This window comes from Nicotiana tomentosiformis, chromosome 9, assembly GCF_000390325.3.
Source record: "Nicotiana tomentosiformis chromosome 9, ASM39032v3, whole genome shotgun sequence".
NCBI lineage: Eukaryota > Viridiplantae > Streptophyta > Magnoliopsida > Solanales > Solanaceae > Nicotiana > Nicotiana tomentosiformis.
In genome coordinates, this window is record NC_090820.1 from 77,857,733 (window position 1) to 77,874,099 (window position 16,367).

At 37.6% G+C, this 16,367-nt stretch overlaps 1 protein-coding gene across 2 annotated transcripts; it reads left to right on the forward strand.

Annotated features, from left to right (window-relative positions):
* Positions 1–4,067: 4,067 nt before the first annotated feature.
* On the forward strand, positions 4,068–9,864 carry LOC104120597 (uncharacterized). Of its 2 annotated transcripts, XR_691693.4 has the most exons (4): positions 4,068–4,426; positions 6,651–7,597; positions 8,775–9,494; positions 9,567–9,864. XR_691693.4 is itself a non-coding variant. In XM_009632393.4 (3 exons), exons 2-3 carry the CDS (start codon positions 6,717–6,719, stop codon positions 8,956–8,958), a joined length of 1,065 nt encoding a protein of 354 aa, XP_009630688.1. In that variant the 5' UTR covers positions 4,068–4,426; positions 6,651–6,716; the 3' UTR covers positions 8,959–9,864. The 2 variants fall into 2 exon arrangements, 1 of the variants encoding a protein (XP_009630688.1); XM_009632393.4 differs by having other exon boundaries at positions 8,775–9,864.
* The last annotated feature ends 6,503 nt before the right edge of the window (positions 9,865–16,367 follow it).

Genomic DNA, 16,367 nt, shown 5'->3' on the forward strand with positions numbered 1-16,367 from the left:
ATTCATTTCACCCATACTCTCTTTGTTTATCTTGCCTAATTATAATCCACATAGTCTTAAGTTCGGCCGGAACCCACAGTTGTGGACCTCGAAGAGTACCTAACACCTTCTCTTTGAGGTAATTTGAGCCCTTACCCAATCTTTGGTGGTGTTGACTAGTCAAACAGAGTTATTTGCATGATAGGTGCCCTAACGCACCTTAAAAATTATTAGGTGGAGACTCCTTTAACGCTTTACCTCCCACTCAAAAGAGTTGTCGCACGTCGAGGCCTGCTTTCGCGAGAAAATGGGGGCGCGACACATACGTCTCCATACCGATTCTCCACACTATACTAAGCTTGATCATGACTTGTGAGATCTAGGCAACCTAGTGCTCTGATACCAACTTATCACGACCCGAAATCTCAACCATGGCACCGTGATGACGCCTAACATCTACTGGCTCAGCAAGCCAATATTAGCTAATCAGTTAACCACTTAAATAATTTAAAATCGAGTAACAATAATAATTAACGATTGGCAAAACTGAATTACATAAGATAAATTCATAAATAACACGGCCTAGACTAATCTTAGAAATCTTATGTCACTAGTACATGAGCAACTAGAGTACTACAAAGTATGGTCTGAACGAAGTACAAATCTTTGAAACAAAATAAATAGTAAAGACATAATAGAATAGGATTTAAGGGACTGCGAACGCCGGACAACTCTACCTCAAGTCTCCTATAGCAGTCGAATCCTTGCATAACTTCTCTACGTGTCGCTGGGACCAACACCGGAATCTACACAAAAAGTGCAAAAGTATAGCATGAGTACAACCGACCCCATATACTCTGTAAGAACCGAGCCTAACCTCGACGAATTAATGACGAGGCTATGGCAAAACACTCACAATAAACATATACGAATAATGATAACATAATACAAAAATATAACTAAAGTAGTAAACTCATAAAAACGGACCCGAAGGTCAACTACCAGTGGGCCCTAAAATAACATAATCTCAAATCTCATATCACAGTACCGAGATAAAACTTTACAACAACAAAAAACTACAACACATCATACTCAGTTGTGGCACGCAACCCGATCCCAACACTTAACACAATAACTGTTGCGGCGTGCAACCCGATCCCAATATTATATCATATCATTATCTGTTGTGGCGTGCAATCCGATCATAATATCACATCACGAATTATTGCGGCGCGTTACACATTCCCAATATAAACTCATTAACATAAATAACTCAACACAACTAATTACATAAGCTCAACACAATAGGGAAATGAAATATGCAGAAAAGTAAGGAACTACCAATACAAACGGAGAATAACCCATACCTCGTAATCCGCAACCTTGACAATTCATTAATATGGATCACATAATCAGAATAACATAATAAAGTGAATCAAATAATATAAGGACAATAAAAGTAAGTAAAAATATTAAACAATGCAAATATACAATTAATGCAAGTAGGAGCATGTAGCAGGTAAGCAGATATTGAGTGAGAAATGATCGAATCGAAACAGATAATAGCTAAATGACAGATAACAAGAAAGTCAATGTATAACAAGTAAGAACATGTAGCCGTCAAAGCATGCAATAAGAGATAACATGGAATAAATGAAGACATGAAAGCAAATAGGCCAACCCGCATGCTTTAACCCGTGACAACGTACATACACTAGTCACCATGCATATACGCTAGTTTTCCACAAAATTCACATAATAAATAGACCAACAAGTCATAATTCTCTCAAGTCAAAGTTATACACGTCACATACCTCTTTGCGTAACCAACTCAATCAACCACGGCTTTTCCTTTCGAACAAGCCTCCAAACCAACCAAATCTATCCAAATATCTTTCAACCAATTCAAAATAAGCTTTAGAAATTACCCACTAATAAAAAAAGGTTCAATCATTTGATGAAATTTAAAACGTCAACAAAAGTCAACCCCGGGCTTGCTTGGTCAAAATTTGAGATCCGGACCAAAATTCGATTACCCATTCACTCTCGAGCCCGGTTATGTGATTTGTTTCGAAGTCTAACCTCAATATAAGGTCTAAATCTCAATTTTATATAATCCTTAATTTCTACCCAAAACCCTTAATTTCTACCATGAAAATCCTAGATTTGATGTTAAAAACTCATGAAAAGTAACGAAAATTTGATAGAAAATAGATTAGAGTTGCTTACAATGATTTTAGGAAGAAAAGCTCCCAAGAAAATTACCTCTCAAGTTTTGTTCGCAAATGCGACGTCCGCAAATGCGAGACTCTGATCGCATTTGCGATTACTGTCACTGCATGAGATGTAGCAAATGCGACTAAATGTTCGCATATGCGAACTACTAACTGATAACGACCTAACTCTATCCTTGTCTTTGATTCTATCATTAACCCATCGAAAATGCCCCTACCCCCTCCCCCGTCGCAATTGCAAAGACCTCCAGTCCATGACCTGAATCGCAAAAGCGACATAATTGTCGCAAAAGCGGAAACTTAGGGTCGCATTTGCGACCTGTTTTTCTCATTTGGGAAGAGCACCTCGCCCAACCAATAATCGCATTTGCGAGTCTAACTTTGCAAAAGCGGGACTCGCAATTGCGAACAGGTCCTCCCAATTGCGAGACCTGCAATCAAATACCAGCAACTGCTCGACACCAGCAGTTCTAAATCATTCTGCAATGCAATCGAAACTCACCCGAGCCCCTTAGTCTCTAAACCGAACATGCACACAAGTGTATTATCATTCTATAAATTTGCTCGCTACCTCAATTCATCAAAATAACATCAAATAACAAGAATCGATCATCAAAACTCTTGATTTTCAACTTGAAAACTCATTTTCATAATATTTCACATAACGCATCGAAATACACGGGTCAGCCCAGGCCCAAACCAAACGTGCATACAAGCCCAAAAAATCATACGAACCTACCGGAATCGTCAAAATACTGATCCGAGGTTGTTTACCAAAAATGTTGACTGTGGTCAACTCAAGTCCCATTTTATGCCTAAAATTATTTTTTCTTCAAATTTTTACGTAACAACTTTCTGAAAAACGACACGGACCACACACGCAAATCAAGAAACATCAAATGAAGCTAATAGAGGTCTCAAAATATGAAAATAAAGGCTAGTACTCAAAATGACATACTGGGTCGTCACACTATCATCATCAATCACTACTTTTAACCATTCAACCACTGTCACCATTAGCTACACATACAATTACAACACATCATCCAACGTCACTGCTATTCAACACTCACAACCACCACCGTTTTGAACCTCCAATTGATGGGTTGTTGTTAGCTCATGCATGCAGTTATGCACTCTTTGAATAGGAATCTAGCTTTTCAAAGATCCTGGCTTTCCTACTCTGGTAGGTCTTCGAGATCCTTTTCATGACCTATTTTGGACGATATTTATCTATGCATTATATTTCTTCAACCGTTTTGAGTGAAATGCGGCAAAAGAAAAAGAAACGATATCACCCTAAGGACGCCGTGAAGGAAAAATCGAATTATTCCGTGGAGTTGGAGTGAGCAAAACAGTACTTATTAGCTTATCATGACCACTACCAGCTGGCAGCTACTATCCAAATTTATTTCTTAGCATTATTTGGTTGATATAGAGTTATGCATGAATACATATATTATTTTACGTGAGATAGAATGAAAAATAAAAATATATTTATTGGCAATACGTGAATAAAATAATTACTAAACACAAAAAAGCTATTAAAGTAAGCATTCTCATATTTTCACTCAACAAATAAAAATTGTCACATTATTATGTGACCTCATAAATATTTCCTACATTATAATTTCTGTATAATTAATACGGGAATCAAACGACGCCCAACATCTTTTCTCTCGTTAGGATCAGCTGTGGCATGTTAACAGTAAAACTAGGGACGGCGCCATCGGTTAGGTATAACTTATAAAAGCATACATTACCGAAATAGCAGCTTAGCCCTTCCTTTTTTATGCAAAATTTAACCCAAAAAATGAAATCCCTAAAAAATTCTTTTCCTATCGACCCTAAATCCAATTTTTTTTTGTTTTTGCATTTTGATTTCTGTTAATCCTTTTGTTAAAATTATAAAACTTTTCTTTCATATTTAAATATTTCTTGATTGTCAATCTCTAGCTTTTTGTCTGCAGAAATGCCACTTCTATGTTGGTAATTTACTTGCAAACATGAAATAGCTAGTTATCAAGATTCCAATGAAGGTGCTATGAATTTCTTAAAAGATTTTAGATACTTTCAATTGCTTTCTTGGCACTTTTTATTTCAAAATTAGAGCAATCGTATTTTTCTTGTAAAGCCTATTTGAATACGAATTTTGCCCAAATTCAGAGCCTGTGAAATTGCATTGGATGATATTACGCACATTTGATTTGGAGGTGAGTAGTATTTGTTTTATATATGAGCCTAATGAACAAGAAGAATTATACCTCCTTTTGTTATTACAATTGTGTTCGGGCCAGCTTACGCGCAAAGATTGTACATTGCTCTAATCGCTTACATATAGATCGATGGTTTATATTGGATATAATAACTTTAAAAGATTTATGATTATTAACGTTCATTTGGTTAGCAGATTCAGAGTTTGAAAATAATTTGTTGCTAGAGTTATATGGTGAAAGAATAGAGATTGATGATTCATATAGCCGATCACAACTAGTTTGACATTGATGCGTAGAAGACTGATTGATTGATTTATTGTTGCTCTATGAATCTAGAAAGAACAACGGAGAACCATGAAAATTTAAACCTTTTTTTAATTGTTTTTTCTTTCAATCCACCCCAGAATCCTCGAAGTCACCTTCTAATTCCCATTTTGGTGAAACAAATTGGTGATGTCATGTGGCATAGTATGAAAGGTGTGGCCTAGCAGTCAATGAATTGGATGAAGGTCATGAGAGACCATGTTCAAATTTCAGTAGAGACGAGTGATTTCTTCCCATCTATTGAAGCCTTGGTGGGTACCAGAAATGCTACAGTTATCAAAAAAGAAAAATGATGAAACTGGGAAAATAGCTCTAGATGGATTTTAAGAGCAAGGGCATTAAACTTGCGGTGGTTATTCATCTTAAACTCGACAATATTGGTTTATAGTCTTAATTTTACACATAGTTAGATATCTTAGTCGGGGCCTAAAATAAACGCCTCCGGCTAAGAGAACTGGCAAATGTAGTTAGTAGTTGGTTTTGAAGAATAATGCCTGATTCTTACTTAACTCCAAACTTCTTTCCTGGAAGAGTATTTCTGAGCTCATAATATCTGAAATTCTGTCTGTATTTTTAACATATTCATCTTACTATGATCTGATAACTTAAGTAGTGTTGGATAGTTTATATGGCAAAAGGTCAAATATACCTTTCTACTTTCGAAAATGGTTTAAGAATACCCCTCATTATACTATTGGGTTATTTATACCCCTGCAATCATACTTTGGGTCCCTCATTTAAACGGACAGACACGTGTCATCGTCCGTTAATTAAAAAGACCAATTATCCATAGCTGAAAAATAATTTTTTTTTGTAAAAACTAGAAAAAACTAAAAAACTATTTTTACTAAAAACTGAAAAAAGCGAAAATATTTGTTTTTCCAGTTTTTACAAAAAAACTTCTTTAAGAAAAACTGAAAAATATTTTCTAAAACAATATTTTTGTAAAAACTAAAAAGTAATTTTCTAAAGCAATTAAAAACTGAAAAAAAACTGAAATATTTTTAACTAAAAACTGGAAAAAAAAAAGAAAATATTTGTTTTTTCAGTTTTTACAAAAACACTACTTTAGAAATATGCCTTTTAGTTTTTTTCAGTTTTTACAAAAATATTATTTTAGAAAATATTTTTTAGATTTTTTTAAAGCAGTTATTTTGTAAATACTGGAAAAAAAAGATATTCTCATTTTTTTTTCAGTTTTTAGTAAAAACAATTTCAGTTTTTACAAAAACAATTGCTTTAGAAAATTGATTTTCAGCTTTCTTTTTTCAGTTTTTTCAAAAACATTATTTTAGAAAATATTTTGCAATTTTTTCTAAAGTAGTTTTTTTGTAAAAACTGAAAAAAAAAAATATTTTCGTTTTTATCAGTTTTTAGTAAAAATAATTTCAATTTTTTCCAGTTTTTACAAAAAAAGAATTGCTTTTCGGGTACGATTAATGGGTATTTTTTATTAATTAGAAGATATTTAGAATTGACCAACATGACGATGACACGTGTCACTTCGTTTAAATAAGGGGTATATTTGAACCCAAAGTATGACTGCAGGGTATAGATAACCCAATAGTATAACGAGGAGTATTCTTAGACTATTTTCAAAAGTATAGGGATATATTTGGCCCTTTGTAGTTTATAATAATAAAAAGACGTCTGTTCTGAAAAGGTTTCAACCTTTTGAAATTATGTTCTATAAATAAGAACGTTGTTGGTACTTCCAGACGAGAGACATTGTATTCCCAGAGATCGTTGTCTGCTATCCATAAACTGGGGCAATCAATCTTTCGAGGAAGTGTTCTACACGCCTCAAGCTATGTTAGGCTATCTATATTTTCCCCCTATCTTTATCAACTTTTCTAGCAAGTAGTAGATGCTTTGCTGATTCGTCCTTGTTCTGCAGGAGAAAGATTTGCTTGAGTTGCCGATAGCATTGAAGAATTGTGTTTAATCAGAGGGAAAATAAAATATGGAGAAAGCGAATGCTAGCAATAAACCTGTAATGCAACATCCTGATTCTCACTTATCAGCTTCTTCATCATCTGATTCGTCACTAGAACTAAGTACTCATCCAAAGGAGTCTCTTGGAGATTTATATACAAAATCCGAACCAGATGCTTCCCTATCTCCTAGTCCAGGAGCCTCATCGTTTCCTGATGTTTCTTCTCAGACGCCACAGTGGAGTATGATGAGTAATTCTCCGCGTGCTGAAACAGGAAATCCATTATTCCCCGATGCTTTTCCTCAGAATCTTGAGCCAATGAAATCCCCTCCATCACATAGTACTATGGATCATCCTCCAGGTTATGATCCTAATCGTATTCCTAAATCCATTTTTTCGAGCAAGCCTACCACCCCGGAATGGAGCACTGCATCAAATGAGTCATTGTTTAGTATTCAAATGGGAACCAACAGCTTCTCCACAGATTACTCTTACTTGCTATCCAAATCTCAAGAACTCAACAAGCCTGAGGACTGGAAAAACTCTCCATATTATGCATCCGAAGTTAAATCCAATGACAGTAAGAACTTATCTTCCCCCCTTCCCCCTCTTATCGATGTAAGCAGAGATAGGGATGGAAAAAGTGCAAGAGCGTCGGAAGGTCCTGGTATGCAAGAGAAGAATGTCGAGACCCCCAAAATGGTATCAGAGGAAAAACCTGTGAATAATAATATCAAAGGAAAGACAAGTAGTGTCATTGAAGAGCCTGCTGCTACCACCTCCAACAGGACTGATGACAGAGCTGTTCCACCAACTGAGGCTACTCGTATTTCTTCACCTGCTCGTACTTCTTCACCTTGCCACTCCGAGGCGAGTGGAAACAGCAGTAGTTCCTTTGCTTTCCCAGTGTAAGCTCTCCTTTCAGTGTTTTACATATAAATATTGGAACATAAACAAAAAATTTCTTTTTTCTTAACACATAAAGAACATTAACATTTTATATCCTACAAAAGTATAAGGATACTTGGCAATTATGACAATCATCACCTTTTTCGTCAAAATAACAGCTGGGATAAAAGGTAAAAGCATCATACTGCTTTTTTGTGTAAAAGAGACGTTGTAATTGACATCCAGAAACATAGAACTTTCTGCTATTTTATTTTTTCTAATTCATAATTTCATTCTCTTGTTGAACTTTATGCTCTATAGCATAAATTTTCCTCTCATCAAGGTTGCACCATGCACTATATATTTGTTTTGTGCTCATATTTGTACGAGACATCATGTTACCAAATTGCTGTCTAACATTATCCATTTATATATTTTGTGTATTCCTTTTTAAAGACAAACACAAAGATTTTCCTGCCAGTCTAAAAGCATACTTTTAAACTTCATGATTCATACATAGGGTATGCTATTCTATGTATTGATGTCACTATCCTTCGAGGACGTTACCTGTATTCTGAATTTATCTATCAGAAAAAAGTAATTATTATCTTTCCTATCTTTGCAAACATAACATTTATGAGTCTGGACCAAAGAAGCAGAATTTCAGACAAAACCTTTTAGCTTATGAAATAAGCATTGCATTGTTGTATTTAGTATGTGACTAATATTGTTGTTTTTCTGCTCCCAATTATTTGATAAGATATAAAAGTTTGCCTTTTGAAAAGAGAGGGGTCGCCTTTTGATGTTTTAAAAGCGTTTCATCTGACAGATTGGATTCAGCATTTTGTTTATGCCTTGGGGATTTTTGATGTAGTGATCTTCCTAATGTTCTTTAATAATTAGAGAAATTTTATATTAGCGCCAAACTTCTTTTGAAGGACAGTTTTAAAACCTTTGGAGAAATGGATTTAACCTTCTATTCGTTTTTGGATCTGGACTTGATCATGTTATTGCACTGCTAATCGAGAATAAACGCTTTTTTCCATGTTTATCATTCCCTCTCTCTTTATCTATCTATGCTAAGGTTTCGTATTTGAGATGATGTAGTTATCTTTTGTGATATATGGTTTGCGAGGAGTCATTACCATGCATGAAATACATTTGAACTGTATCTGATTAATTTTTTGTTCAATCCAGACTAGTAAATGATGGTGCGAAAAGCAACTCGCTGAAAGGTGCCACTGAGAAAGTAGAGAAACCTCAATCTCAACCAGAGTTCCAACCAGAAAAGCAGCCACAACACAAGCAATCAGAATCACAGCTTAAAGCAGCAGAGAAAAGTTGGTGTTCATGCTTCACATGTTGGCCTCACTGTTGTTGATATATGATTTTCCTCTCCTATGTACATTGATCAGAATATTGGCTAAACCATCTTGACTTCATCAACGACGCTTCTCAGCTGAATTGAGGAAAGTTGGAAGTTAGGTCAATATAATGAAATGATATAGTCTTCACTAAGAAGCTTTACAGATAATATTGTGGTGCCTGAAGATCCTTAATATCGTAAGCATTAATCGGTTGATCTTCTTAGAAATTTAACAGTTTGCCCTCTTAGGAAGTGTTTGGTGAATATGCATGCTTTCTGGTGAAATATTGGTCTAACACTCTTAACTACCATAAGTTGCAGTGGTCTTCATTAGTCACATTCTACTGATCTCAGCGAAGGAGTTTCAGCTGTGAGAAAATTGTACAACTTTGTAAGGGAGGAAATTCTTTTTCTAGGATGACTATTTGTTTGCAGATTGTAGTGGCCAAATCCTATCATGGGCCGAGCCGAGCAGTGTCCGGCACCAAGTTCAGTTCGAGCAAGCCATATTGGTTGACATGATATTCCATCACAAATGCACCAGGCCTTTGGTACGCTTTCTGACCCCGTCAAGATAGACCAGATCAACTCACAATATTCATGGTGTGAAATATGCGAAACAGACTCCCCAGACTTCCAAGGACGTGCCTGCATCCAACTCCTCGCACCCCTTCCATCTTAGTCGGGCTGTTGGACACGTCAATCCACTATATAGAGGGGATCAATCCTCTTCAGCGGCAACACTACAACTTTGATTACTTGAATATCTTAAGTTCTCTCATTATAAGTTCTGTTTGTTGTAAAACACATTGCTGAGCCTATTTAGTCTGTATCGTGAATTGGCTGCTTTAACACACCACTGTAACTCTCCAAGCTCAGAGGCGCATTACTGTATAAGAACTCTTTGCTGCTTTCTCTTTATCTTTTGTCCATTATGTCTTGGTTTATACATCTAAGCGGTGGATTCTAAAATCCACACAGATGCAACTGGGCAGCAGTTTAGGTTGCCCCATTTATCTGTCATAGATTTCGTTCAGCTGAATACATATTTTCAGTGAGATAATGTACGAGGATGGCAGCAGATTATGGGGATAATTGATAAGCCAGAATGTAATGTGGATGCTGTATCGTTAAAATATGTTCATATTTAATGATCGCACGAGAAAGCGACACGTGGAACCGAATGCAGAAGATAGCTAAACCTGAAGGCAATAATTTCGCTTGCCATCGGAGAAAATGATACTCATAACAACAAAATTAATGCCTGCATCCGGTAGCATTCAGTGGAGAATATTCTACAACATTAAGTGCATGATCTATTACAGAGAATATGACATTCACTGTCCACCGTTACACATCCTTCAATGGCACTCATAATTGTCATTAAAGAGGAGCTTGATCCTAGGATCTTATTCCCTAAGTGCAGCTATAAATAGTGAGTCATCTTATCATTGTAATAGACATAAATTTTCTGACAAGCATACACCATATTCTATCAAAAGCTCAATAACATTTTACTTTCTTGCTTATTTGTATTGTTCTTATTGCTCCCGATAGCTCTGCGCCCGAAATCAAGATATCTGTCGTCTATTTCAGTTTTAAGGCTAAGTCTTATATTTTTGTCTAATTCATCTATTATTTTTTGGATCAAATTAATTCACTTGTCTATAAACCACGTACAAATTCAACTATACCATTTTACGGATAAATAGATGCAACATCTGAAGCCTCAGTTAAGGAAAACTTTAATAGTTTAATCTACTCAGGAATTGATATTAAGTCCATTAGCCAGATACATGATGACTTCATTTACTTATTTATTTTATAATTACGGTATCTGAATCGTTTTGTGTGCACCTCGACTATTCCATTAGTTACCTGTCAAGAATTGACAACTTCCTTATACGAAAAGGTAAAAACAAGATGAGTTTGACTTACCATGATTTTTGGCCTTCCACCCATATTTAAGGGCCAGTTCTTTCCACGTATGGGTCTCGCCGTAGTAATGTCCAAAATTTTTTGGACCCACTGGTCCAAGTCTTCAACCCTAGGTGGAACCCACGGAGTCCCTGAAATAAGCGAAAGAAGAAGGGTCAATAACGATATGAAATGATCTTTAATGGAAGAAAAGACAAATGGTGAACTTACAAGTGCAGTTCCATAATTTCGGAAAGGATGAAGGCGTAGCCGGAATGATGTCACTGGGGGCGACTGAAGCGATCCTTTCCATCCACCCACGGTCGTTGTCATCATCCATACTGGATAGCAGAGCATGGTGGCCGCGCTTGCTGAAATTTATCATTCCGCCGCGGAAGATTTTTAAGGAATAGAGGTTCATCAATCGAGCTAGGGTTAGCTCTTCTCCCGTCTCATAGCACAGGCGCCGAAGACAAGTGATTGTCCTCCACACAGAAGGACTTACCTGTGTCGAGCATACCTAGTAGCGGATGCAGAACTCCATGATGATAGAGTCAAACTCTCCACTCAAAGAGAATGGTCCCAAAGTGAAATGATACATGTAAAAATACGTAAAACCCTTCCTGGGTAAGGTTATTCGATCTGCCGGGTCGGGAGTGATAATGTCTAAATATTGACAGTGGCAGTCTTCCTTCACAGCAGGAATACTGGAAGGATAGATGGAAGAAGGATATGTGCTTACTGCCTACGTACGAGGGTGAGCGGAAGGATACTTCTCTTCAAAGTCTTTGACGGTGACAAGACTCTTTGGGATGCTGGAGCTCACCGTAGGTGGAGCAGCATCATCAGCTATACCTTTGTTCTTTGAATAAATAGGGTTAATGGAAAAAGTGACCATTTTTAATCAGAAAAGGGGGAACGTTTTCTCTCAAGAAGAAGATTAAAGAAAGGTTGAAGACAAAGTACGAGTTGAGTAAAAAGAGTTTGAGAAAGTGTAAAGAATTATGAATTGTAAATGAAGAGGTCTGATGCGTATGAGTAAAGGTATAGGCAGCTAAAATCGTGGTCATAATTACCTCAAAAATCGGAAAACGTGAGGCTAAATCGTGGGATGACACATGTTCGGGGCATTAAATGCGGAGAGACGGGCGTTTAATCAACCGTGAGAAACTTTTCCGAGGGGGTCAAAGAATTACCCGCCAAAAAAGGTATTTATACCAACTTTTCGGTGACACAAAGTTATGCCACCGGAAAGCATGGGGACTATCTATATAGGGTAAAATATGTTCATATTTAATGATCGCATGAGAAAGCGACACGTGGAACCGAAGTCAGAAGATAGCTAAACCTGAAGGCAATGATCTCGCTTGTCATCGGAGAGAATGATACTCATAACGACAAAATTAATATCGTCATCCGGTAGCATTCAGTGAATAATATTCTACAACATTAAGTGCATGATCCGTTACAGAGAATATGGCATTCACTGCCCACCCTTACATATCCTTGAATGGCCCTCATAATTGTCATTAAAGAGGAGGTTGATCCTAGGACCTTGTTCCCTAGGTGCATCTATAAATAGTGAGCCCAATTATCATTGTAGTGGACACAAATTTTCTAACAAGCATACACCATATTCTATCAAAATATTAATAATTTACTTAATGCCTCCAGATAGCTCTGCGCCCAGAATCAAGATATCTATAGTCTATTTTAGTTTTAAGGCTAAGTCTTATATTTCTTTCTAATTCATCTATTATATTTTGGATAAATTAGTTCACTTGTCTATAAATCACGTATAAATTCAACTGTATCATTTTAGGGGTAAACAGTTTGGCACCCACTGTGGGGTATAGACAGTCGTGTAATTGAATTGATCCCTGCATCTGTTACTAACTTGTGTGATTCTTTGTTCTTAGCCAAAAATCATTAAATATGACAGATAATGGAGTTAACAACACACACAAAGTTGAGGCCCAGGAAATCAGCCTCGGGATGAGAATTCAATGAATGATACCCGCAAGGAGGTGAACGAGGCCACGCCGGTCCACGGCGGCCGATATCTGTGACATGTTCGGGAGGCAACTCCTGATGATGTTGAAGAAGAGCACGCCGTGGAAGTAGTCAGGGTCTTGCAAGAGCAACATGAGGCCATTATAGGCCATCTCACACGATAGGATAAGGTTATGACGGAACTAAAGCAGGCATTGTGAGGCACTTCTAACAATGTAAATGGGCAAGGCCCAATTCTTCCGGTGCTCCCGCAAAACAATGACGCAGAGGGTCGACAAAAACACCCCGATGGGCGAGGTCGGCTCTGATGGGGCTGGGGGGAATGGATACGGTCACAACAATGAGAGTGCTCCCTTTAAAATCGAACTCATGTGATTTATGAGGGAAGTAAATGCCATAATGGATCAAATTCCGGGTGCACCACTAGTGCTGAAAGAGCCGGACTAAAAAAAGTACACACATTTGCCGTATAAACCAAGCGCGGAACTAGAACTGATCCCGAAGTTTTTTTAAAACGCCAGACGTGCCAAAGTATGATGGGACTTCAGATCCTCAAGAGCATATCACCACCAATTGTAATGACCCAGCCGGTCGTTTTGAGAGTTAGAGCCCCGAACCCTTATTAACTGCTTTCCCCATATCTATTTCTGCTATTGTGACTTGCCGGGATGATTGGTTTTGAGTTTTGGAGTGTTTTTGGACACAGTCTCTAAATGAGAGTTTAAGCCTTAGGATTTGGACCGTAGTTGGAACTATATGAAGACGACTCTGGAATGGAATTTTGTTGGTTCCGTTAGCTCCGTTAGGTGATTTTGGGTTTAGGGGCGTGTTCGGATTGTGTTTTGGAGGTCCGTAGCTCATTTAGGCTTGAAATGGCGAAAGTCGAGTTTTTGGAATTTTGGGTCGGTAGTGGAATTTTTGATATTGGGGTCGTTTTCCGATTCTGGAAGTTGTAGTAGGTCCATAATGTTGATTATTACTTGTGCACAAAATTTGAGGTCAATCGAACGTGATTTGATAGGTTTCGGCATCGGTTGTAGAATTTTGAAGTTTCAAGTTCTTTAAGTTTGAATTGGAGGGTGATTCGTGATTTTAGCGTTGTTTGATGTGATTTGAGAGCTCGACTAAGTTCGTATGGTACTTTAGGATTTTCTGGTATGTTTGGTCGAGGTCCCGGGGGCCTCGGGTGTGTTTCGGATGCTCAACGAGTCATCTTTGGACTTAGAGAAGTAGCAGATTTCTAGTGTTTTATTGCAAAAAAATCCTTCATCGCATTCGCAAGAGGTGCCTCGCGATCGCGTAGAGTATCTGGGAAAGGCAGAGAAGTTGTTCCCATGTTCGCAAAGGTGTGGGACCTTAAGCCTACGCGTTCACGATATGGTCCTCGCATTCGCGTAGAGGAACGGGGCAGAGGAAGCTTCAGGCATTAAGCATACGCATTCGCGAAGAGGTTCCCGCATACGCAAAGAGTCCGTCAGTGGAAGGTACGTATTCGCGAGAGTCCCCTCGCATTCGCGAAGGAGGAATTTTGGGCCAGTGGAAGATTGCTCATCGCTTTCGCGATCGTGATGTCGCGTTTGCGAAGAAGAACGCACCTGGCAGAATTTAATGTTCAAAAACGAGGGTTGAGTTCATAACACAAAAATTTAATTGAGAGCTCGGTAGATGGCAAAATTTGGAGAGATTTTTGGAGGAAGTTTGTGGGTAATGATTCCTAACTCCTTTATGGTTATATTCCACTAATCTATGGTTGATTTCATTATTTAATTTCAGATTTTGGGGTTGAAATTGGAAAAGGTTTGGAAGAACTTCTTTAACAAAGATTTCGAGTTTTGAAAGGGGATTTGTGGTCGGATTTGAGTAATTTTTATATGGTTAGACTCGTGAGTGAGTGGGTCTTCGTATTTTATGACTTTTACCCGATTCCAAAATGTGGGCCCCACAAGCGATTTTTGAGTTAATTTCGGAATTTTTGTTAAAGTATTGATTTCATTAATTAGATGAGTCTATTATGGTTATATTTATGATATGTAATTGCTTTTGGCTAAATTTGGGCCATTTGGAGCCGGATATTCGTGGGAAAGGCATTGTGACCGATTGATTGAGCTTGGTTCGAGGTAAGTGGCTTGTCTAACTTTGTGTGGGGGAAATCCCTTTAAGATTTGGAACTATTGTGATATGTGAGTGTCGTGTACGTGAGGTGACGAGTACATACACAGGCTAGTTGTGGTAAAACCCGATTTTTCTTACTGAGCAACAATATGTTTTTATGTTATTTTGAGCTATACCATTTTAATGAGCACTAATCTATTTTCATTCTTAATTGAGTTATTCCAATATGTGTAGCTATCATGTTTAGTCTAATACAACATGTCTACGTGTCTTAATTGTTTATGTGAATTATGTGCAACATGGTTAGTGAATTTCCTGCTTCTTCCCTGACTGGTAGTTAGTCTAAATCGTAAGAATTTCGTGATGTAGCTGTATTTCTATCGTTCGCGCTGCATATTTACTTTGGGACTACGGAACGGTATTCCGAGTTATCCCCATGTACTGCATATTTACTTTGGGACTAAGGACGTATTTCGAGAGATCTCTCTGTCTTGAATATTTATTTTGGGACTACGGACGTATTTCGGGAGATCCCCGAGCACTGCATATTTACTTTGGGACTACGGACGTATTCCGGGAGATCCTCCTGTACTGCATATTCATTCGGAACTGCGGGATAGTATCTCGGGAGATTACCCATTGTGTTTACCTTGTTCTGAGACGAGGGCTCATTTAACTGTTAATTGTTTGAGAATTTCTTTATCTGTGTTACTGTAAATTTTATTTATATCTTTTACTGTTTATTTTATTATATTTACTCCGGTAGGGCCTTGACCTGACCTCATCACTACTTGACGGAGATTAGGCTTGGCACTTACTGGGTACCATTGTGGTGTACTCATGCCCTTTCCTGCACATGTTTCGTGTGCAGATTTAGGTGAGAGCTATCAGCCTCGGGGTTAGTGCGTGCTGCTGATTCTAGGAAACTTCAAGGTACTTTTGCTTGCGTCTGCAGATCCTCGGAGCCCCCTTCTACTCCCTTGCTTAGAGATTTTCCTTATTATCTTCAGACTTTTGTATAGAGCTACATAGAGTATAGCAGATTGTGACTTCGTGATATTCCAGGTCTTGGAAAATTATTTTGTATATGCGGAGTGGTACTACTTTTGGTTATTCACAATATGCAGATTTTCTTTAAAATGTTGTGTTTTCTTTACATTTTTCGTAATATTAGGCTTACCTAGTCATAAAGACTAGGTGCCCTCATGACACCTTACAGAGAGTTAATTTGGGTCGTAACAAGTTCGTATCAGAGATCTAAGTTCATAGGTGTCATGAGTCACAAACCGATTTAGTAGAGTCTCGCGGATCGGTACGGAGACGTTTGTACTTATCTTCGGGAGGCTATGGAACTGTTAGGAAGAATTTCACTACTTTGATTC

What these genes read in the sequence shown, in the direction of transcription:
- LOC104120597 (XM_009632393.4), top strand. Translation starts at nt 6,717, where the DNA reads ATGGAGAAAGCGAATGCTAGCAATAAACCTGTAATGCAACATCCTGAT. An exon ending in AGTTCCTTTGCTTTCCCAGT is followed by an intron (nt 7,598 to 8,774) that starts GTAAGCTCTCCT and finishes TGTTCAATCCAG; the next exon opens with ACTAGTAAATGATGGTGCGA.